This window comes from Urocampus carinirostris, chromosome 12 (genome assembly GCF_059441175.1).
Source record: "Urocampus carinirostris isolate Australia breed hairy pipefish chromosome 12, RoL_Ucar_1.0, whole genome shotgun sequence".
Lineage (NCBI taxonomy): Eukaryota > Metazoa > Chordata > Actinopteri > Syngnathiformes > Syngnathidae > Urocampus > Urocampus carinirostris.
The window spans coordinates 27904970-27930194 of NC_142360.1; the positions used below are offsets into that span (position 1 = coordinate 27904970).

The 25225-nt window shown below is 37.0% G+C and overlaps 1 protein-coding gene across 3 annotated transcripts in view; it reads right to left on the reverse strand.

Annotated features, from left to right (window-relative positions):
* Positions 1-1994: 1994 nt before the first annotated feature.
* The window catches only part of lrrc7 (leucine rich repeat containing 7), a 146938-nt gene continuing 123707 nt past the window's right edge, over positions 1995-25225 (reverse strand). For all 3 annotated transcript variants that reach the window (XM_088350533.1, XM_088350532.1, XM_088350531.1), the window contains 6 exons: positions 24941-25060; positions 24376-24562; positions 21345-21655; positions 18889-18982; positions 9594-9667; positions 1995-4954 (listed from right to left, as the gene is read on the reverse strand). In XM_088350533.1, the coding sequence (XP_088206659.1) occupies positions 4826-4954; positions 9594-9667; positions 18889-18982; positions 21345-21655; positions 24376-24562; positions 24941-25060 (915 nt within the window). In that variant the 3' untranslated portion in view covers positions 1995-4825. The remainder of the gene's footprint in view (positions 4955-9593; positions 9668-18888; positions 18983-21344; positions 21656-24375; positions 24563-24940; positions 25061-25225) is intronic.

Genomic DNA, 25225 nt, shown 5'->3' on the forward strand with positions numbered 1-25225 from the left:
TAGATGTATTTTTCACTGTAGGATGCTTGTAGTTTTTCCACAGCCGAATTTTTCTGTTTCTATAGTCTTACTTTAATAGTATTTTTGTAGTATTTGTGCAGTTGATTTTTTTTTTTAGTATTTTGTAGTATTAGAATAGTTAAATTTTTGTAGAAGTTCTGTAGTAGTGTTTCTGTAATTTTACTGTGGTAGTATGTTTGTAGCGTTTCCGTAGTAGTACGTAATATATTTTCAAACACTCAATTTGATAGTTCTTTTGTAGTATTTTGTAGTACGGTATATATGTACTGTTTCTGTACTCTTACTTTAATAGTATTTTTCTAGTATTTCTGTAGTTTTATTTTTTTAGTATTTCAATGGTAGTATTTTGTAATTCTTCCATAGTAGATTTTTTGTAGTAGAAGGTCTGTAGTAGTGTCTCTGTCATATTACTGTAGTAGTATTTTTGTAGTATTTCCGTAGTAGTACGTGATATGTTTTCAAACACTCAATTTTACTTTTTTTTGTAGTAATTTTGTAGTACTATATATTTGTAGTGTTTGTGTAGTTTTTGTATTTCCATAGTTTTTTTTTTATAGTATTTCTGTAGTTGTATTTTTGAAGTATTTATGTCGTAGTATTTTTGTATTATAGTATTTCTGTACTATAGTATTACCGTAATAATATTTTTGTAGTATTCCAGTTATACTTTTTTCTTTTCAGGAAGAATATTGAATTGGTTCCCTTTTTTTAAGAACAAAACTTTATATTTCGTTTCGTAGTATTTTTGTAGTATTATTCTTACGCACAAGGGAAAAACGTGTAGACAACTGGCGGCCAAAACAAAAACATTTTTGTATTAGTAGTACCTTGTTTAGTATGATATAAATTGTCATGTTATTTTTAGCATTTTTATGTGACGGGCCGGATTAAAATGCCTGCTGGGGCCGCGTGTGATCCATGGGCCGTAGTTTGATTCAGGGCTACCTAGCAATTGTTACATTTTCATTCATATTCTTGACATTTTTTCAGAGGGATTTTTATGAAATGTTACTATTCTCTCTAGTAGTCTTTACATAACTCGTTAAACATTTCGAAAAATGAATATTGTATCAGGTATTGTAGTATACAGGGTTACTTTAACTGGATTACTTTCAATTACTTTTGGATTACTCCAATACCAAATATGCTAATACAAGACAAAAGAAACTACATATGAATAAAATGACTCAATTTTGTGCAGGTTTGAGGAGTAACGGAATACATGGAACGGCAAAAATGTTCGTTTTGCCGGAGATCAACGAGATCAAAGCCAGGAGAGAAAGCTTACCACGTGTTGTGAGTCATCATTTTATTCATATTTAGTTTCTTTTGTCTTTTATTAGCATATTTGGTATTGGAGTCATCCAAAAGTAATTGAAAGTAATCCAGTTAAAGTAACCCTACTCAACCCATACTGAAATACTGCACAGCAATAGACCTTTTGTGGAATATGCATGGAGACAGTTGCCCCGCCCACTGTGGCCACATAGCCTCTGGCATTCTGGGTAAACCCGATGTGGGCCACATAATTGTTGGTTGGAGTATTTTAAGCCTGTGTAAGCATCAGTTGGGAGGATAAAAGGCTTCCTATTGGACCAAAAACAGAATGTAATTCCCTGCAATTCAAAGCTGAGATCATACATTGGAAATTGGCCCGGAAAACAATAAGTACCGTAGTTTCCACACTAGAGGCGCACCTACAAAATTCATTTTTCATTTATAATGTGCATGGATTCAAAACTACAGTAAGAGCTACCGTAATTATTCGTCTATGACAGTTGCACATTTTTTACAATTATTCAGTACGACCTGTATTGCAAAACATTGCGTGCAACAGGAATCGAACCCGGGTTGCGGCTGTGAGAGGGTAGAAACCTGACCGTTAGATGGCCAGTGTTACAAACTCCAGGCATTAGACCGGGGGTGTCAAACAGGCGGCCCGCCTGCTGAATCAGGCCCGCTAAGGGTTCGCTGTGAGGGGAGCGCAAGAGAGAAACGAGCTGCTGGTTGAGATGTGTCCATTTTATGTGGCCAAAGCAAGGTGCCTCTTACAAAGATGCTGAAGTTGTATTTCTTTTCCTCACTCCCTTTTTTTCTCTCTATTGCTCTCTCTCTCTCTCTCCTCTGTCTTGCTCTCTCTCTCTTGCAATTTCTCTCTCTCTCTTTTTGCTTTTCATTTTCTCTCTCGCTTTTTGCTTTATCTCTCTCTCTTTCTCTCTCGCTCGCTTTCTTTTCTCTCTCCCTCTCTCGCTTAGTGCTTTCTCTCCCTCTCTTGCTTTTTGCTTTCTCTCTCTCCCTCTCTCGCTTACTTTTTGCTTTCTTTTTCTCCCGCTTGCCTTTCTGTAGTATTTCTGTGGTTTTAATTTTTAGTATTTTTGTAGATTTTTCGATAGTAATATGTAGTGGTATTTTGTCACATTATTTTAGTGGTATTGTTGCAGTATTTCTGTAGTTTTTCTTTTCCAAATCAGGGCGAAAAAATGGATTAAGTCCCTGTTTTACACATTTAATTTGATTATTAGTTTTTTTTTATAATTTTGTAGTATTTTTAGACAAATGCTGCAGTAGTATTCTTGTAGTAAACTTACAAAAGGGCAACGGTGAAGTATGGCACCAAAATGTGTTATTAGTCATACATGATCTACTATTATATATGTAGCCTGTTATATTTTGGTGATTTTTGTTCGACGGGTTGGATTAAAAAGAATACCGTGTCGAATGTGGCCTGCGAGCCATAGTTTGCCCACCCTTGCTCTATACTCAAAGACAAAACCAAAATGGAGGTTTTAAAAACAATATGAACATCTTGCTCTCAGGAAACACTCCAGACTGCAGCGACTCAAATGGTGTACAATTGGTCATTTCTGTTCACTAGAGACAGAAATCTGTAAAGGACAAAAGCAGAATCCAATAGAAGGGCGGGAAATACAAAAATATACAGTGCCTTGCAAAAGTATTGCCCTTCTCCCGATAAATATTGATCAGATTGCCACTGAAGGATTTTATTTTTTTATTTATTTGACTATAAAGGATTTTATACAATTTTATACAAGTTACATTTATTGAATGCAAAGAAGATTTTTCACAGAGAAGGCTTAAGGTCAATGACAGGTCGCGCCGTTCCGAATGCGAATGTTTTGTTTGGTTCTGTTGATAACGGGAATCTGACGGAGAAAGCCAGACTCACAAGGACGTCAGGCATTGTTTTGAGAAGCGCTTTGCTGATATGAGTTGTCTTTAGACATGGCGACGCCTTTCGGCGAGGAGGTGGTGAAGCTGGCACCTGACCCGCCCCATGGGAGGAGTCGGCACGTCCAGGTGAGGAGTCAGCACGCCCCATGGGAGGAGTAATGGTAAATATTTTGGACCTGAGAATAGGGCGCAGATTTACCTTCCAACAGTACGATGACTCTAAACCTGAAGTAAAATCTACAATACAATGATTTAAAACTAACATTATCAAGCCAAAGTCCAGATCTTAATCCTATAGAAAGTGAGTGAAAGTATGTAACATCCTACAACACCACACTTTCTTGTGTAAATATTGTGTAAATTATAACCTTTATCTTCTTTGTTTTCTTTTATCCTCACTGTTAAATGTGAACCTGGAGTGCCACATCCAATTTCGTTGTCACAATATGTTCAACCCATTTTGTAACAATGACAATAGAGGTATAATCTATTCTATTCTATTCTATTCTATTTTATTCTGTAGACTACTTGAGGAAACATCTGAACAATACTGTGGACAAAGAATCACCATCAAACCTTAAGGAACTTAAGCGTTTTCGCAAAGAAGAATGGGCAAATATTTCTCTTTTAAGATGTGCAAAACTCAAAAGACGTTTAGCTGTTATCAGGGCAAAAGGAGGTTTGATAGGTTGGTCGTTTTGGTTGTAATATTTCTCAGAATTCACTGTGTGAATATAACTTGTTTTTATATTCCAAAATATAAAAACAATCTTTCACACACACACACACACACACACACACACACACACACACACACACACACACACACACACACACACGCACACACGCACACACACACATGAAGTAACATTTCAATAATCAGTCTAATTGCATCTCTTGTACGTTTATCAATCTTATATTCTTTTATTTTGAAGTCGTGTTCATGTGTTTAATGTTTTCCCTTCCTATCAACATCACATGGAGGACGTGAGTAAAATCTGCTCTTGGTATAACGATTCGATTTTAACATTATATGTATTTTATTTGTGTAAATATGGCCACAAAATAGTCTTAATAATGATTGACTTTAACAGGTTGTAGAAGGTATTAACTCCAAGGAGGCCAATATTTTTGCTGCCTCTACTTTTCATTTTTTTTAGTTGTTAAAACGTCGAATACATTTGGTTTCTCCCATAATCTTGAGTTTTTAATCTCTAAATTTGAAGTTTGAAATAGGTCAATATGTCAAAACCTTCTTGGAGGCCGGAAATGGTCGAGGGGGCGAAATTCTGCAAGGCACTGTACCTAAAAGGAAAAAAAAACTATAAAATGAGGTGTACGGAGTTTTTGTTTATATTTTAAAGAAATATCTCACATTTTAAAGCACCAACCCAAAAAAAGTGACACTAAAAACGCAAACAGGAAAACCAAATAGAAGCAGCCCTGTTGTGACTCAAAGATAAATGTCCTTTTGGGGGCCCCCTCGGAGCTTAACCAGGTCCCCTCATCTTCTGGATATGCTTATGCGATTTGGCACGCGAACCGTACTTGCCTATAGTCCAGCAATAGGCCGACAAAGTCTCCCAGAAAAAGAAGTCCCGTGTTGCTCGTTTTATTTTGAAAGTATTTTTAGGGGGTTGCTGCTGTCTCTCAGTACCACCAAGTCCACCGTCCTTTGGCAACTCTTCAGCAGAGAGACGGCTGTCCCGTGTTCCATGCGTAAAAAACTATGTCCGTTAGCCTGCAAGGCAAACACGCAGCACTCGTAAGCAGCATGTGTGCGCGCATGCATGGGTAGGTCATGTTTTTTTTGCTTATGTTTATTTGTGAGTTTGTGGAAGGATGGAGGGTCACTGCCAGCATTAGCTCAGTAAACATCACTGTTGGGGAAAAGAGAGAAAAGTGGAGGGTCTACGCGCATGCTGTAGAGAGACAAGTAGTAAAGACAAAAGAAAAACATTTGAGATGATATCAGCAATTGGGAAGGAGAGTGGGGAAGGAGCAGAGGTGGGTAGTAACCAGTTATATCTTAAAGTTGACTTTTAAAAACCTATAATTTCACTCGAGTAGATTTGTCAAAAAGAAACGGTACTCTTACTCTGCTTTATTGGGCTACATCGAAGCCGTTACAAAGTCACTGAAATCCCCTTCACGTAAGTACACGAATTCCTCCAAGTCCTTCGCTTTTTAGGACAACGCTGGGACACGATGGTTTACAATCTTTGCCTTTCTTTTTATATAGTATACTTGAGTTATTCTAAATAACTATACTTTCACTTAAGTAGATTTGTCAAGAAGAAACGGTACTCTTACTCAGCTACATTAGGCTACCTCGAAGCCGTTACAAAGTCACTGAAATCCCCTTCTTGAAGTACACGAATTCCTCCAAGTCCTTCGCTTTTTAGGACAACGCTGGGACACGATGGTTTACAATCTTTGCCTTTCTTTTATATATTATACTTGAGTTATTTTAAAAACCCATCATTTCACTCGAGTAGATTTGTCAAGAAGAAACAGTACTCTTACTCAGCTACATTAGGCTACCTCGAAGCCGTTACAAAGTCACTGAAATCCCCTTCACGTAAGTAGACGAATTCCTCCAAGTCCTTTGCTTTTTTAGGACAACGCAGGGACACGATGGTTTACAATCTTTGCCTTTCTTTTTATACATTATACTTGAGTTATCTTTAAAACCTATAATTTCACTCGAGTAGATTTGTCAAAAAAAAACGGTACTCTTACTCTGCTGCATTAGGCTACATCGAAGCCGTTACAAAGTCACTGAAATCCCCTTCACGTAAGTACACGAATTCCTCCAAGTCCTTCGCTTTTTAGGACAACGCAGGGACACGATGGTTTACAATCTTTGCCTTTCTTTTTATACATTATACTTGAGTTATTTTTAAAACCTATAATTTCACTCGAGTAGATTTGTCAAAAAGAAACGGTACTCTTACTCTGCTGCATTAGGCTACCTCGAAGCCGTTACAAAGTCACCGAAATCCCCTTCACGTAAGTACACGAATTTCTCCAAATACTTCGCTTTTTTAGGACAAGACAGGGACACGATGGTTTACAATTTTTGCCTTTCTTTTTATATAGTATTCTTGAGTCATTTTAAATCGTTATACTTTCACTTGAGTAGATTTGTCAAGAAGAAATGGTACTCTGACTCAGCTACATTAGGCTACATTGAAGCCGTTACAAAGTTACTGAAATCCCCTTCACGTAAGTACACAAATTTCTCCAAGTCCTTCGCTTTTTTAGGACAAGGCAGGGACACGATGGTTTACAATCTTTGCCTTTCTTTTTATATAGTATACTTGAGTTATTTTAAATCACTATACTTTCACTTGAGTAGATTTGTCAAGAAGAAACGGTTTATTTATTCTGCTACATTAGGCTACATCGAAGCCGTTACAAAGTCACTGAAATGCCCTTCACGTAAGTACACGAATTCCTCCAAGTCCTTCGCTTTTTAGGACAACGCAGGGACACGATGGTTTACAATTTTTGCCTTTCTTTTTATGCATTATACTTGAGTTATTTTTAAAACCTATAATTTCACTCGAGTAGATTTGTCAAAAAGAAACGGTACTCTTACTCTGCTGCATTAGGCTACATCGAAGCCGTTACAAAGTCACTGAAATCCCCTTCACGTAAGTACACGAATTCCTCCAAGTCCTTTGCTTTTTAGGACAACGCAGGGACACGATGGTTTACAATCTTTGCCTTTCTTTTTATACATTATACTTGAGTTATTTTTAAAACCTATAATTTCACTCGAGTAGATTTGTCAAAAAGAAACGGTACTCTTACTCTGCTGCATTAGGCTACCTCGAAGCCGTTACAAAGTCACCGAAATCCCCTTCACGTAAGTACACGAATTTCTCCAAATACTTCGCTTTTTTAGGACAAGACAGGGACACGATGGTTTACAATTTTTGCCTTTCTTTTTATATAGTATTCTTGAGTCATTTTAAATCGTTATACTTTCACTTGAGTAGATTTGTCAAGAAGAAATGGTACTCTGACTCAGCTACATTAGGCTACATTGAAGCCGTTACAAAGTTACTGAAATCCCCTTCACGTAAGTACACAAATTTCTCCAAGTCCTTCGCTTTTTTAGGACAAGGCAGGGACACGATGGTTTACAATCTTTGCCTTTCTTTTTATATAGTATACTTGAGTTATTTTAAATCACTATACTTTCACTTGAGTAGATTTGTCAAGAAGAAACGGTTTATTTATTCTGCTACATTAGGCTACATCGAAGCCGTTACAAAGTCACTGAAATGCCCTTCACGTAAGTACACGAATTCCTCCAAGTCCTTCGCTTTTTAGGACAACGCAGGGACACGATGGTTTACAATCTTTGCCTTTCTTTTTATACATTATACTTGAGTTATTTTTAAAACCTATAATTTCACTCGAGTAGATTTGTCAAAAAGAAACGGTACTCTTACTCTGCTGCATTAGGCTACATCGAAGCCGTTACAAAGTCACTGAAATCCCCTTCACGTAAGTACACGAATTCCTCCAAGTCCTTCGCTTTTTAGGACAACGCAGGGACACGATGGTTTACAATCTTTGCCTTTCTTTTTATACATTATACTTGAGTTATTTTTAAAACCTATAATTTCACTCGAGTAGATTTGTCAAAAAGAAACGGTACTCTTACTCTGCTGCATTAGGCTACCTCGAAGCCGTTACAAAGTTACTGAAATCCCCTTCACGTAAGTACACAAATTTCTCCAAGTCCTTCGCATTTTTAGGAAAAGGCAGGGACACGATGGTTTCCAATCTTTGCCTTTCTTTTTATATAGTATACTTGAGTTATTTTTAATCACTACACTTTCACTTGAGTAGATTTGTCAAGAAGAAACGGTTTACTTATTCTGCTACATTAGGCTACATCGAAGCCGTTACAAAGTCACTGAAATCCCCTTCACGTAAGTAGACGAATTCCTCCAAGTCCTTCGCTTTTTTAGGACAACGCTGGGACACGAAGGTTTACAAACTTTGCCTTTATTTTTATATATTATAATTAAACCCAACTTTCCTTATACAAAACCTGCCCGAATAAAATTCCACTGCACTAATCTATGTTTCCACCCTATGCTACACCATCCTGAGTGGGTTCTTGACGGTTAAAATAAGAAGAATTATACATTTGATTAGCACGTTTGTCTGCTAATGGGGTGTCATTACCAGTGTTCCCTGTAATTTTCCACGGGTCTGAGCGTTCACACAAAGTCGGTGAGCAACGCTTGAAACAACAGTGAGCAACCATAATCCCAAGTGTGGCAACTAAATCATTATCAAACATGTCCAAAACCTGATATCACGTTACATTTTGCTGAGTCTCCGGCAATGCAAAACATTTTTTCACTTTTGAATGAATTGACTCATGTATTATTGCAAAGGTTGTACGGCCTACAAACGTCATTTGTTTTTACAATTCTTTCACAAGATTTCCATTTCTTTTTTTTTCCAGGTATCTTTTGTCGCATAATACTTAACATTTTTGGGGGCTTATTTAGTCGGTTGCACGATACACAACTGTATTTAATCACATTTTTTAGTGGAAGTTCAATGTTGGCAACAACATTCACTTGATATCATTGGAAATTATTTGAATGTAACACAAACTTTTACTTCTTTTTTTCGTGGTTTTTTTTTCTACTTTTTTTTTTTTAATTCCTTTAAAAAAAATCTCATTGTGTTACTTTTTTCTTTTTGTTCTCTGTTTACTTTTTTCCTACATTCTTTCTTTTCTTTTTTTCTGGCTTTTTTTCTAAAATGTTCCTTCTTTTTTTCTCTTCCTTTTGTTTCTTTTTTCTCCTCAGCTTTTCACTACTTTTTCATTTTGGTATTTTTTTCTTTTTTCTTCTATTTTCCCCCCTTCCTTTAAGTCAGTTTGTGCATAATTTTACATAATATTTGGTCATGTTGGGATTAAAGAAGCAAAAACAACCCGAAGAGCCGTTTAGGACCCGAAAGAGTCGGTTCCTTTCAGTGAGCCGAGCCGAAGAAGCCGGTTCTCGACAAACTCTACTAACTTTACTCAACTTCGTTCTACTTCGACTCGACTTCAAAATACCGCATTTAGGACACAACGTCAGGGGAACCCGTGTATTTTTACCTTCATGCACTGTGACTTTGACTTAAGTCGCTTCTTAATGAGTCATTTTGAGCCCTGATTTTTGTGCGCTGGCTAGATTTTCAGAACACTATCTTTCAGTGTAGTACCTGGACACTAAATGCAAGTTGTATTTTAAAGAAAAGGAAAATAATTTGATGGTGGTTGGGGGTAGGGAAAAGAGGGAAGGAAGACATTGTTCTTCCTACTCTATCTGTTGGTGAATGTGTAGTATTACCTGTAATATCTTGTCTCCGGGCTGCAGGGAGTTTGCAGCGGGTCCGTCATGCTGTACCCTAGTAACAAATATACCCAATAAGTCAAAACGATACAACGTTAGGACAACACAGGGACACGATGGTTTACAATCTTTGCCTTTCTTTTTATTTTAAAAGACACGTCCTCACTCAAGACAAAGACGCGTCTTCCCGAAAATACAAAATGCATTCCCTTCATCTTGATTCTTGAGGTACATGCAAGTGCATGCATGCAAACTGAGGAGCTAATCACTTCGATTGTGAAATGTTCTTAACTTGAAAAGGAGAAATATCCTTTTATTCCTGATAAAACAAGAAAACATACTTGGGAGGAGTTGTAAAGGTAAACAATGCGTCTTTTAATCCAGGGGTGCTCAAAAACTAGACTGCGATCTACCGGTAGATCGCTAAAGTAGTACTGGTAGATCACGGGAAACTGGACATGGTGGGTATACTTTATGACAGGGGTGTCAAACTCATTTTAACTCGGGGGTCCACACGATAGAACAAACATTCTGTCGGGGGGCCGGACTAGTAGATTAAAGAGAAAGAAAAAGAGAGAGAAAGAAATGAGAGAAAGAGAGGGAGAGAAAAAGAGAGTGTGGGACAAGAAAAAAGAGGAAGGGAGAGAGAGAACGAGAGAGAGAGAAAAGAAAAGAGAGAGATATAAAGTGAGAAACAAAAGAGATAAAAAGAGAAATAGTGAGAGGGGGAAAAAGAGAGAGAAAGAAAGAAATCCAAAGAGAAATAAAAAGAAAGAAGGAGAGGAAAGAGGAGAGAAAGAGAGAAGGGTAAAACAAAAGAAAGGGGAAAAAGAAGAGAGAGGAAGAGAGAGAAGGAAAAGGCGAAGAGAGAGGAAAATAAGGTAAAAAGACACACAGAGATAAAGAGACAGAGGAAGAAAGAATAAGAAAAAGAGAGAGCGTATGAAGGAGAGAGATAGTCAGAGAGAGAGAGAGAGCGAGAGAGAGAGAGAGAGAGAGAGAGAAGAAAAAGAGAGAGATATAAGGTGAGAATCAAAAGAGATAAAAAGAGAAAGAAGAAATCCAAAGAGAAATAAAAAGAAAGAAGGAGAGGAAAGAGGAGAGAAAGAAGGGAGTGTAAAACAAGAGAGAAGGGAAAAAGAGAGAGGGAGAGAGAAAAGGAAAAAGGGAAGAGAGAGGAGAATAAGGTAAAAAGACACACAGAGATAAAGAGACAGCGGAACAAAGAAAGAGAAAAAGAGAGAGCGTATGAAAGAGAGAGAGACAGTGAGAGAAAAAGGGAGGAAGAAAGAGATAGAGAGAAAGAAATACAACTACAGCAGTCTTTGTGAGAGACACCTGGCTTTGGCAACATCAAGTAGACATAGTTCAACCTGCAGCTCATTTTTCTCTTGAGCTTTCCTCAGCCTTGTCTCGCGGGCCGGTTTCAATCCCTTGGCGGGCCTGATCCGGCCCACAGGCCGCCTCTTTGACACCTCTGCTTTATGACTTTCATATGGGCAGTAATCCCTCGCTATAACGCGGTTTACTTTACCTCACGGATTTGCTTCGTTCATTGCGTTCTGAATTCTGACTGGCTAAACAGTCTTCTCGCTTATTAAGAAATGACAGTACCGCAGTTATTCGAAAGATAACTTAAAAAAAATAGTTTCTGCAATACTTACATGTTAATGGAATGTTGGAGCCTTTAAAGAAGGGTTTGTTCTTTGGTTTTTGTGTATAATAGGGTCTTAATTGTATAACAATCGTAAAAAAAAAAAAAGGGGGGGCGCTTAGAAATTTCCATTCTTTGACGAATAAAACGAAATTGTCATGATTGCCGATTTAGCGCAGCTGCAGCGACTTAATTGGCGCCAACAGCCGGCCAGCTGATTGGCTGTCACTCTCTTTTTAAACCCCCGGCTTCCTCTTGGAAGCCGTCAGATCGTTATGCGAACTGTTGCCTTTAGCTCAGTAAGCCTTTTTGTCCGACTCCGTTTCTGCCTTGTTTTTTTTCTGCCTGATCTTTGTTGTTTATTTGTGTCGCCTTTGATCACAAGGAGTCTCAAAGGGCTGCACAGACCACAGATAATTGCAAACTACAGACTATTATTACACCATCCCCTGATTTAAAACCCACATGAGGGCAAGGAAAAACTCAAAAACCTGACATGAGGAAAATGAAGAAACCTTGAGAAGGTAATCCCCCTTCCAGGAGGACCAGGCTGCAATACCATACCGTTAATTGAGTCGTGTTACTTATAATTTCTTGTAATTCTTTGCAACAACATTATTAAGCCAACACATTGGCAATGAAAAATAGGATGATTACAATTTCCATTTATAATACCTTCATTTTGATTCAAAGAGTTACTCGTGCATGCATGTATAAACATCATCTGCATTCAATTACATGAATTGGAAAGGGTTTATTTGAATGCTTGATGTGCGAGAAAGTCGATTATTTTGACTTGATCAGTAGCTACTGAAGGATTTTTATACATTTTACTATCAAGGATTTTATACAAGTTACATTTATTGAACGCAATGAAGAATTTTCACAGAGAAGGCTTAAGTTCAATGACAGGTCACGCCGTTCCGAATGCGAACGTTTCGTTTAGTTCTGTTGATAACAGAATTCTGACGCAGATGGTAGGCGATGTTTGGAGAACAAAGCCCTGATGACATGGAAACGCGCTGGGATGTTTTGACGCGGTGGCGACGAGGTGGAGTCCACGTCGGGAGTCGGCACGCCCATGGGAGGAGCCGGCATGCCAGCTTGTGAAAAGACGTGGGAAGATCGAGGGAGAACGAGAGAAAAGGCTCGACGAAGACTAATTCGGCTAATTCGATGGAATTCACTTAGTTAATTTGTATAAGGACTTAAATCTGCCCCCGTGTGGAAATGACGGTCTCTTGTTCATTTTTCCATAAAGAAATGAGCATGCATTGTTAGGCGAATGTAAGTTGTGTTTGGTTAATGGAGTCAGATAACTCATTCGAACAGTTTGGTAAACGATAGATTTTAATAGTTTAATTCCTACTGGCATGCTAGTAAAATTGTGAGCACCCCTGATATATACCGTCAAATGAGGAGAGAACGCTAAGTGTGAAATGGACGCTCTATCTGGAAAGTATAAGGTAAAGTGGGAGGGCAGAAGATAAACATTTGATTTAGCTATCCCAAAGGCAGAGATTATAAAAACACCAACATCTTTTCACATCTCAGCAGAAGATGTTTTTGAAGACAGTGCGGGACAATGTGGCTTGAATCGGCTCAATGTGTTTCAACCGGTTGTGCGTTTGTTGAAGGTACCATTGAGAGATGACCACATGGGGGCGATGAAGGGCTAACAGATGACAATGAACTAGAGAGACACCACGATACTTCGGTTATCGCTGGCTCACTGGGGATTTTCATCATGCATTTTGATTGCTAAACAGAGGAAGACGCTTTCTATGGCCAACAAATGTGGACCTCCCCACCTGTCTTCATGTTACAAGTTCAAATCTTACTGATTATATGGGGTGGACAGGTGTCTCTATACAGCTAAGGACCTCAAATAGGTGCATCTGATTCTGGATGATACAGGGAGTGCAGGTGGACCTCTAATGGGCCGACTAGCAGGTCTTTCAAGGTCAGAATTCTAGATGATACACAGGTGTTCAAATACTGACTTCCAGCTGTATCACACAAATAAATTGTTAAAAAATCATGCATTGTCATTTCTGGATTTTTCTTTTTAGTTTATCTCTCACACAGTGGTACGATAAAAATTTTAGACCTTCTCCACAATTTTGAGGGTTTTCAAATACCTATTTTCTTTACTGCACAATGTTTTTGGGGGATAATAAATTAGAAAAAAATGAAAAATTAGAACTGAATGAATACTTCGCTAATTGTATATATATATATATATATATATATATATATATATATATATATATATATATATATATATATATATATATATATATATATATATAAATACATTTGTTTGTCTATTTGTTTGTGTGTCTGTCCACCCCACCCCTGATCACCATCTTTCACAGGCATTCAGCTAGGTTACCCTAGATGTGAAAAATGCGCCAAAAAGGCTAACTGAGGACTTTTGGTTTTGTTGACTCAGCATTTTTCCCAGAAAGACATTCCACTCTACCAGGCCAGAATGACATTGACTATAAACCCCATCTTTTACAGGCAGGCAGGTAGGTTACCCCAGGTGTGAACGCTGCCAAAAAAGCTGACTCAGCAGCTTTTCCAGAAAGACATTCTACACTATAAGGCTAAAACAAATTTGGCCAGGATAACAATTTTAGAGAGGGCAAAAAGCATATCTATTTGGCAAAATACTCAATTTCTAAGGAGGACCAATACTTTAAAAATAAATATATAAGTACATACTGTATATACCACATAAATAAATGAACACAGACATCAATCAAGCAATACCTTTATATATGGCATAAATTAAATTCATTCCTATATTTATAAATTTTGTCATTAATTTTGTCATTTATTTATTTAGCTATTTGATTTGTTATGTATTTTGTTGTGTACAAGCATGATACCAGAGGTTTATCAATTTTATTGGTATTTATTGGAAGCGCCTTAAAACACCAAACATAGCTATAGACACTCCCAGAGGCCTAAAGGACTACTGTGTAAAGGTTGATAAAAATCAGTTCAGCCGCTTCGGAGCCTATAAGCCACATACGAACACACACACACGCAAATCGGGATTTATAAACATTTCGGTGTGCGTTTTGTCGAGGGTTTCGTTGTATATTTTGTCGTTTTTTTTGTCGTATAATTTGTTGTGCATTTGTCTGTTTTTTTTGCTGTATTTGTACATGTATTTTGTCATGAATCTCTTCATGTACTTTGTTACCTATTTTGTGATTTATTTCTTCATGTATTATGTCGTGGAATTTGTATGTGTTTTGTTTTGTTTTGCTTGTGTATTTTGTGGTGTATTTTATCACGTATTATGTCATTTATTTGATCTAAAAAGAGCTAGAATTCCCATCATTATCAGTGTGTCTCATGATTGTTTATGTCTATTATATTTTGGAATGGTGTCAGTTGTAGAAATTTTGTCATTTAGGTATTTGAGTATTTATTTTTTTGAGTCCTGTATGTTGTTGCATATTTTGGCATGCGTTTTGTCTTTTGTTTAGTAGAGTATTTTCTACGTGTATTTTGTCGTGCATTTTGTCATGTGTTTCGAATTGTATTTTGTTGTGTATTTTTTGTTTTGTGTTGTAGTGTATTTCTCCTTGTATTTCTAGGTTTATTTTGTCGTGTATTTCTACATGTATTCTGTCGTGTATTTTGTCACCTATTTTTTGTTTTGTTTTGTAGTGTATTTCTTTGTGTATTTCTAAGTGTATTTGGACATATATTTTGTTGTGTATTTTTTGTTTTGTGTTGTAGTGTGTTTCTTGGTGTATTTTGTCGTGTATTTGGAATTGTATTTTGTTGTGGATTTTGTTTTGTACTTTTTTTGCGTATTTTGTTGTGGATTTTTTCATTTATTTTGTTGTGTATTTTTTGTTTTGTGTTGTGTTTCTTGGTGTATTTTGTCGTGTATTTGGAATTGTATTTTGTTGTGGATTTTGTTTTGTACTTTTTTGCGTATTTTGTTGTGGATTTTTTCATTTATTTTGTTGTGGATTTTTTGTTTTGTGTTGTAATGTGTTTCTTCGTGTATTTTGTCATGTATTTGGAATTGTATTTTGTTGTGGATTTTGTTTTGTTCTTTTTTGCGTATTTTGTTGTGGATTTTTTCATTTATTTTGTTGTGTATTTTTTGTTTTGTGTTGTAATGTGTTTCTTGGTGTATTTTGTCGTGTATTTGGAATTGTATTTTGTTGTGGATTTTGTTTTGTACATTTTTGCGTAATTTGTTGTGTATTTTTTCATTTATTTTGTTGTGTATTTTTTGTTTTGTGTTGTGTTTCTTCGTGTATTTTGTCATGTATTTGGAATTGTATTTTGTTGTGGATTTTGTTTTGTACTTTTTTTGCGTATTTTGTTGTGGATTTTTTCATTTATTTTGTTGTGTATTTTTTGTTTTGTGTTGTGTTTCTTCGTGTATTTTGTCATGTATTTGGAATTGTATTTTGTTGTGGATTTTGTTTTGTACTTTTTTGCGTATTTTGTTGTGGATTTTTTCATTTATTTTGTTGTGTATTTTTTGTTTTGTGTTGTAATGTGTTTCTTGGTGTATTTTGTCGTGTATTTGGAATTGTATTTTGTTGTGGATTTTGTTTTGTACTTTTTTGCGTATTTTGTTGTGGATTTTTTCATTTATTTTGTTGTGTATTTTTTGTTTTGTGTTGTAATGTGTTTCTTGGTGTATTTTGTCGTGTATTTGGAATTGTATTTTGTTGTGGATTTTGTTTTGTACTTTTTTGCGTATTTTGTTGTGGATTTTGTCATTTATTTTGTTGTGTATTTTTTGTTTTGTGTTGTAGTGTATTTCTCCTTGTATTTCTAGGTTTATTTCGTCGTGTATTTCTACATGTATTTTGTCGTGTATTTTGTCACCTATCTTTTGTTTTGTAGTGTATTTCTTTGTGTATTTCTAAGAGTATTTTGACATGTATTCTGTTGTGTATTTTTTGTTTTGTGTTGTAGTGTATTTCTCCGTGTATTTCCAAGTGTATTTTGTCTTTTGTTTTCTAGTTTATTTCGACGCAGATTTCTACATGTATTTTGTTATGTATTTTGTTGTGTATTTTTTTGTTTTGTGTTGTAGTGTGTTTCTTTGTGTATTTTGTCGTGTATTTCTATATGTATTTTGTCGTGTATTTTGTCATCTATATTTTTTGTTTCGTGTTGTCGTGTATTTCTACGTGTTTTTGTCATGTATTTTGTGTATTTTGTCTTCTGTTTTCTAATGTGTTCCGTCACGGATTTCTACCTGTATTTCGACATGTATTTTGTCGGGTATTTTGTCTTTTGTTTTGTTGTGTATTTCTATGTGTTTTTGTCGTGTATTTTGTTGTGTATTTTGTCTTTTGTTTTCTTGTGTATTTTATCAAGTATTTTGATGTGTATTTTGTTTTGTGCTTTATTTTGTCATCTATTCCTACGTGTTTTTGTTGTTTATTTCGTGTATTTGGTCTTTTGTTTTGTAGTGTATTTCTATGTGTATTTCTACCCGTGTTTTGTAGTGTATTTTGGAGTGTATTTTGTTGTGTATTTTGCCTTTTGTTATCTAATGAATTTTGTCACAGATTTCTAAATCTATTTTGTAATGTATTTTGTCGGGTATTTTGTGTATTTTGTCTTTTGTTTTCTAGTGTATTTCATCACGGATTTCTACATCTATTTTGGAATGCACTTTATCGGGTATTTTGCCTTTTGTTTTGTAGTATATTTCGTTATGTATTTCTACGCGTTTTTTCGTGTATTTTGTAGTGTATTTTGTCTTTTGTTTTCTAGTGTATTTAGTCACGCATTTTTACATGTATTTTGTTGTCTATTTCTACGTGTTTTTGTCGTGTATTTTGTTTTTTGTTTTGTTGTGTATTTTTTTCGTATATCTAAGTTTATTTTGTTATGTATTTTGTCTTTTGTTTTAGTGTATTTCGTCGCGTATTTCTACATCTATTTTGGAATGTATATGGTGCTTTTTTGTGTATTTTGTATTGTACAGTATATTGTCTTTTGTTCTCAAGTATATTTAGTCACGGATTTTTACATGTATTTTGTCGACTATTCCTACGTGTTTTTGTCGTATATTTTGTTTTTGTTGTGTATTTTTTTGTGTATATCTAAGTTTATTTTGTCAAGTATTTTGTCTTTTGTTTTCTAGTTTATTTTGTCACGGCTTTTTACATGTATTTCGCCGTGTATTTTGTTTTTTTGTTTTGTAGTATATTTCTTCGGGTATATCTACGTTCATTTTGTCGTGTATTTTGATGTGCGTTTTGTTTTCTAATGTATTTAGTAGTGTTTTTATTCGTGTAAAGTCAGTTTCAATTAACATCTTGTGCCAAAATAGACGACAAAATATACGACACGATAAATGACAAAATGGAAAAAGAAATGAATACAATGCATTTATATCATATATTTAGGTATATAGTCATAATTCAAATATAATTATGACACATTGAGAGTTATGATTATGTAAGGAAACATGCACTTTCAGCATGCATATTGGTTTGAATTGCAACTCCTTGGCAAAATCTGGGAAGGTTGTGACTGCCTGATAGACCGGTGATCTGAAATTCCTTCCTACCCAATGAGACGTCCGACCAATGCCCAGCCATAGTAATTTCCTGGGAAATGCATACCTGTCAACCTGTACGTTTTTGCCATACAAAGTACGTTTAATATGCATTTTAAGACGTGTACCACGTACAAGAAAATCTGTACGGGAAAACGCAAATTTGTCAATGATGGGTACCATCCGGTTTACACCGACTATCACCAAACGGCAAATCAATCAAGTCAAACGGGTTCGCCGCGGTAGCCTCTATCTCGGTATCGTTTTTTCGTTGCAAACGAAGCCAGCGGTTTGATGCTACTGTGGGCATGCGTCTACAGCCTCGGATTTCATGTGGTAGTTATGTAGTGAAAGGAAGTCCGTCTCTTTTTAGAGAACCGGCTTTTTCGGCTCAACTCATTAAAGAGAGCCGGCTCTTAAACGGCTCACTTGCTTTGATGCATTATATTACCAATTATTATGTTGTATAAAGAAAAAAATAAGTATAAAAGGAGGAAATGAAAAAAGACAGGTTTGTGGTTATCCCTTTAATCAGTATATTACCAACAACAAATTAATGCAGAAAATGAATTCATAATTTGAATAAGAAAATGTAGTATTCTACTTAATTATATTTGTATGTATTTTTCCTTCTACGGTGAACGTCCAAGCGACTTAATTTACAAACCTTTTTTATAATAAACCTCATTCATGTCGAGCAACTCAGTCTCTCACTACAAAATGTTAATTAAAAGTACATATGATATAACGAAACACATGTACAATATAACATGTTAAACGACATAAATTAACACGTTTAAAAAAAAATATGGTGTAAGATTATTTTGTATTTTGTAAGGGAAAATACGACAGTTTGTAAGGGCATGGAGCCCTGGAGCGCGACAGGTATGCATATATGCCTTTAAAAGCAGCGAAACATTCAGTTCAAAGCGGTGAGTTATGATGATGGTTATTACTTAGTGTCCTTTGCCTCTTTTTCTGTTTTAAAATAGGTTTCTGCAGATTCGGCTGCCAGATCAGCCAACGGTAGGACGTCTCGAGAGGGTTGGAAGTGACAGTTTTGTGTCATACCATGTCGGAGGGTTTGAAGGGATTCCCCTGACCGCTGACGCCACCAGAGATACTAAAACCAAGACCAGGATTCTTCTCTATTCTCACACATAACTGGAAAAAAGAGAGACACACATACTTGAAAGTAAAACACAATAACAACATTCGTATAGGAAATTCGTATGTTGAACTATAACACGAGGGGGCGCTCATACTTCTTGAGCAGGCGATATCCTTACAGAATGACCAATCTGCCCACCACCAGGGTTGGGTAGGGTTACTCTAACTGGATTACTTTTAATTACTTTTGGATTACTCCAATACCAAATATGCTAATAAAAGACAAAAGAAACTAAATATGAATAAAATGACTTAATTTTGTGCAGGCTTGGGGAGTAACGGAATACACGGAACGGCAAAAATGATGTTGGCAAGCTGTTTGGGTTTATTTTCATTTTGTTTCTGTCGCATTTTATGTTAGTTTTGTCGGAAATCAAAGAGATCAAAGCCAGGAGAGAAAGTTTACCACGTGTTGTGAGTCATCATTATTTTATACATTATTTATCACACCAAATCGAATAGGTTTGATCAAAAGTATGGAATACAGAGCCGGCCCAAGGCAAAAGGAAGCTTAGCCCCTGCTTAGGGCCCTGCGACCACTAGGGGGCCCCCAAGAGCGGTTAACTTTTTTGGTGCCACTATTGTCATTTTGTGCGTCCACTTCAAAATATTTCTACAGAAATACAACAAGAATATTACTCAATAACCACAAATATAAATATAAAATTTAAGAACAGGGATCTCATATTATTTGTCTTTCATTCTGAAAATAAAAAATTTGAATAGAAACACTAAAAAAACCGCACTACTACAGTAATACTATAATACAAAATACTACAACAGAAATACTACGCCAGAAATGCTAAACAAATACAACTACAGCAATATTACAAAAATACTAAAGAAATACAAAAAATACTACTATGGAATACGACAAAAATTCAACAAAAATACCACCAAAATACTGCTTTGGAAACACACGAAAAACTACAGAAATATTACAAATATACCACTTCATAATGTTATAATACAACACTACTACAAAACCATTGCGACAGAAATACTACTCCAGAAGTTCTGCAAAAATACAATTACAGCAACACAAAAAAAATGTTACTACAGAAATACGACAAAAATACCACAAAAATTAAAACTAAAGGAATATTGTACTCTAGGAACACCACAGAAAGACGACAGATACACACAAAAAAATCCACTATGGAAATACTACAAAAATACAACATAAATAGGACAAAAATACTAAAAAAATAATACTGCACTAATATTACAAAATTACTAGAATCCTATAAAAACTACTGCAATATTACAAAAATACCACAGAGATAAAACAAAAAAATCTATCAAAACACAAAAAAAATACTACAGATATACTAAGAAAATACTACTATGGAAATTACAAAATACTACAGCAGAACTACTACTGAAATACGCCAAATAAAAAACTATAGCAATACTACAAAAAAACTACAGAACTCACAACAAAATGTTAATTAACAATACCGTAAATTCCGGACTATAAGCCGCTACTTTTTTCCCTAACTTTCAACCCTGCGGCTTATTCAGTGATGCGGCCAATTTATGTCATTTTTCTAATGGCCGCCAGCGGCGCTCGAGTGTTGCTACCGTTAACTGCCCTGTCAAAGCTATATTATTATTATCAAAGCTTTGAAAACTCTCTCGGTGTACCGTCTTTCTTTGTAAATATGTGTAACCCATGTATAATATGTGTTTGCAACTGTATATTTTTGTCATGTATTTATTTGTATTTATTTTAGACACTTATTCTGATATGTTTTGCACGGGTGAACGAAAAATGAGGGGCGGAACAAACGCGGGGTGCCGAGTTTAAGTGGGGACCGCTAAAGGTGAGGGACAGACAAGGAAAGAAGAAGGGGTAAAAAGTTGGTTAAAGAAAAAGGAGTTGCGTGAGTAAATGTGTTCATCTGATATATTTTTCCCACCCTTACCTTTGGAAATATACACTTTTTTCCTTGGATTACTTTCAACGGGACCCGGACTCTGCAGGTCTGCATCAAACCTTAAGTACCGGTATCATTTTCCGTTCATTTTGCCGGCTGTGATTTTTGGACTGTGGACTTTAATGAGAGGACGTTTAGTTTCAATCGGGGGACTTGAAGTCGGGTTTGGGTTAATTTTGTGTTTGTGTTACATGTTTAAATGTGGGCGCATGCGGCTTATATACAGGTGCGGCTTGTGTGTGTACAAAATCGGTTTTCCTCTTAAAATGTGGTGGGTGCGGCTTATAATCAGGTAAGATTATTTTGTATTTTGTAAGGGAAAATTCAACATTTTGTAAGGGCATGGAGCCCTGGAGCTAGACAGGTATGGATGAGACAATTCCAGATGGAAAAGTGAGAAGAAGTGGGAACTATACCTGTTCCTGGAAACCATCTGTGCTCTTCTGGCCTTTAGTTTGCAGAAGAGAGCGAGCGCTCTGAGGCCGCGGGTTGGTGTGAGTCGTTACAACAACTTGGTTGCTATGGACCATTCCCTGGTTGCTATGGACCATTCCCTGGTTGCTATGGACCATTCCCTGGTTGCTGTGGTACTGTGCGTTATTTGCGGGGTGAGAAGGCTGATGTGATACATGGGAGCTATGAAGATTGTATTGGGCCTGGTTTCCAGATGAGGAGAGGACCATTGGAAGACCAGCGCTTGAGTAGACATGGCTTTGACTGTTAAGTGCTTGATGGGAGAAACAAATAATCATCGCATTAAAATTTGAATCTGGTTTGAATCAGAATCTGACTCAGTTTTTTCGTGTAAAAAGAAAAATCTGTCATGTCCTGCACGGTTGTCATGGCATCCAGCTGGCCACGCCCCTTGACACCGGCTGAGACGCATTGAACTGATTGTTTGTGGAGTACTTAAACTGCCCGTTGCCAGACCATTGCTTAACCTTGTTGAAGACCTGTTCATGCCTGTTTGATCTGAGTAATACCTAGTTTGTAATTTTGATTGCCTTTAAACCTGCTTTGTTTTGTCTTTGGTCCGTTTGTGTGTTGGACAACTTTTATTTCTTAATTAAAGTGACAGATCGTCTACGCATATGAGTTCCGACTTCCTGCTTCCTGGTTCGTTTCCTGACAAAATCCGTGCATGGAATTTGTCTTGAAAGTTACAATGTGTCCAAGAAACACTGACCAATAAAGGAAACAGAAAATATGTTTATTCTAAGATCTGGAATAAGGCCGATACGCGCGAAACCAAAATAAGGGATTAAGCCAGGATGTGTTAATTAACTAGAGTGAGTTTAGCCTCAAGTTGGTTGCACAAAGCAGGTTATATTTAGCTGAGTTTAGTTATAATGGTTATTTACTCTTTATAGCGGAGGTCTCAAACATTTTTCAAGCCCAGAGCTTATTTCTGTTACTAGCACAAAGAGCACACATGCATTTCTATAATAAGAACAGATCATGTCATTACTATGTTGTAACGATGTTATTACCAGGTCAATTATTGGAAATAGAATTATATAGACTCAGTTAACCACAAAAAAATATATTCTTATAGAAAATAACAATGACCCAGCACGAGTGAGCTATTTTCAGAACGTGTCTGCTGGCACCTTACCTGTCCTAGACCTCTGCTCTAGAACTAGTTTGCTCCAATCCAGGTGGATATTGCACAAAACCAAGATAAGGGATTAAGCCGGGATGTGTTAATCAACTTGAGTGAGTTTAGCCTCAAGTTGGTTGCACAAAGCAGGTTATATTTAGCTGAGTTTAGTTATAATGGTGATGGCATGGTGACGTGCATTTCTATGATAAAAACAGATCATAAAATCATTATATGAATAAGAATTAAACTCGAAATGGTCCTTAATACCATTGATAACATTGTAGTGAACATTGTTTATGATGAGATTATACGTGACACTCTAAGATAAACATGCAATAATACTACAATAATACTGAATGCACTGAATACACTTTCACTAAGCCGGTGCGCAATTATCTACCAGGCTTTCTCTCTTTACTTAATAACAGTGCTCTTTTTTTATTGAAAAAATGTCTTTCTTGATAAAACTCCACGAGGAGCTGCAGTTCAGCGACCGTAATGAACCAGGAGACACTATTCCGTTTTCTGATCAGTGATTCTCACATGGATCCTTGGGGTCTAATGAAGTCAAGATGGCGGCACGCGCGAGTGCAGCGGCTTCAGGCTCTCCAGTTCGTCTTTTTGTTTTCAGTGTTCTTTTATCCCTCATATTTTCCCTTCGAATCCTTCACGACTACAATAACATCCACAACATCCCGAGGGATATACGGAGACCACGGGATCTACCTGGGTGATCTGCCTGCCGACAACGACGGAGACAGTGGAGGGAGCAAAAGTAAAAGCGAAGCTGCCGGTCGGGCCTAGGCTAAGAAGGTTACCACACAGACCAGCGCTTCTGAGCATGTTCCTGACCAATGCCAGATCCATCGTCCACAAAATGAGTGAATTTGAGCTGCGGATCGCCATCAACAGCTTCGTCCGAAATTGCAGTATTTTTGTCATCAGGGACTCTTGGCTTCCCAACGCCACAGTCCAACTAGCAGGACACACGCTACACCGGCACGACCAAGACAGACTCCGGTAAAAACAGGGGTGGGGGACTATGCGCTGCAATAACGGCCGAATCATTGACACACACTGCTCACTCGATATAGTTTCTAGCAGTATCGTGTAGACCATCCTATCTACCGAGAGAGCTAACTGTGGTCATTGTGATTGCTTTTTACGTTCCACCGGATGCTAACGTTAGCATAGCGCTAAATCTGCTGCCCACTGCTATCAATAAACAGCAGCTTGCACACCCCGACGGAGCTTTTATCGTCGCCGGCGACTTTAATCAGGCATGCTTAAGGACTGTACTTCCCAAATTCATTCAATACGTGGACTGAGCAACCAGGGGGAAAAACACTGGACTGTGTGTACAGTAACATCAAACATGCGTACAGGGCTTCCCCCCTCCCCCCACCTAGTTGGATCCGGCCATCTCTGTCTGTCCCTCACCCCCCTCATACACCCCCCTCCGGAGAAAAACAAAGCCTGCAACAAGGACGATACAAACATCTTCTTTGTTCCTTTATCTTCTTTGTTTTCTTTTATCCTCACTGTAAAATGTGAAACTGGAGTGCCACGTCCAATTTCGTTGTCACAATATGTTCAACCCATTTTGTAACAATGACAATAAAGGTATATTCTGTTCTATTCTAAAATGAACATTCACCCCAAATATCACCACAGCTCTTCATCCTGGTTTGGCATTCGTGCAATCAATTTAACCTAAATGCCTGACTGTTAGCCTGGATTTCTTTATCCCACTTTCATGCAAAATACCCCCCAGAACGTCTTTGTTTTCATTTTTCCCCACTATCTTTTTCTTCATAAAGTCCTGGGCGTGTGTCACCAATTACCTTGAGGAATGTTTCCTTGATACTGCCCTGCGGATGGAATGACTGATAAAGGCATGCCTGGCTGATACTGGATAGGTTTACTCATCATTCCACCGTCATAGCCCTGTTGGCCACCCATACGATGAGTTGTTGCTGCCAATGAAGATGACGATGAAGTGACGATCATCGTGTTGTGCGTCTGGTCTCCCTGTGGCAAAAGGAAAAGCATTTTATAGAAACTGTCATGGTTGCCATGGCGCCCAATTGGTTATATTTGTTAAGCAAACTCTTGAGCCAGGTTTGGGGAGTAACGGAACACATGGAACGGCAAAAAAAACTGTTTGGATTTCTTTTCATTTTGTTTCTGTCGCATTTGATGTCAGTTTTGCCGGGGATCCAAGAGATCAAAGCCAGGAGAGAAAGCTTACCACGTGTTGTGAGTCATCGTTTTATTCATATTTAGTTTCTTTTGTCTTTTATTAGCATATTTGGTATTGGAGTCATCCAAAAGTAATTGAAAGTATTCCAGTTAAAGTAACCCTACCCAACCCTGATTACAGTAACGCTTTCTATATATGAGCCATACCTTTTTCATGAGGTTATCAGGTGGAACGTCTCTCCTGCCAAGTGAATACGGTGCCCATTGAGTGCTTCCTGTTACACCCTCTTGGTCGTTATCCAAAATGGCAGCTTGCTGAGATGAGTTCTAGAAGACAAGAATGAGTGCACCCCAAGTCTTTATTTGAGGCTTGACTAACTGAGATGACATTTTTTATCACTTTAGCATTTCACACCTAGGCCTTCAGTGATGGCCTTTATTGATGTGTCGTTGGCGAACAAATGTAAAGTTTATTCTTGTATTTCATAGTTT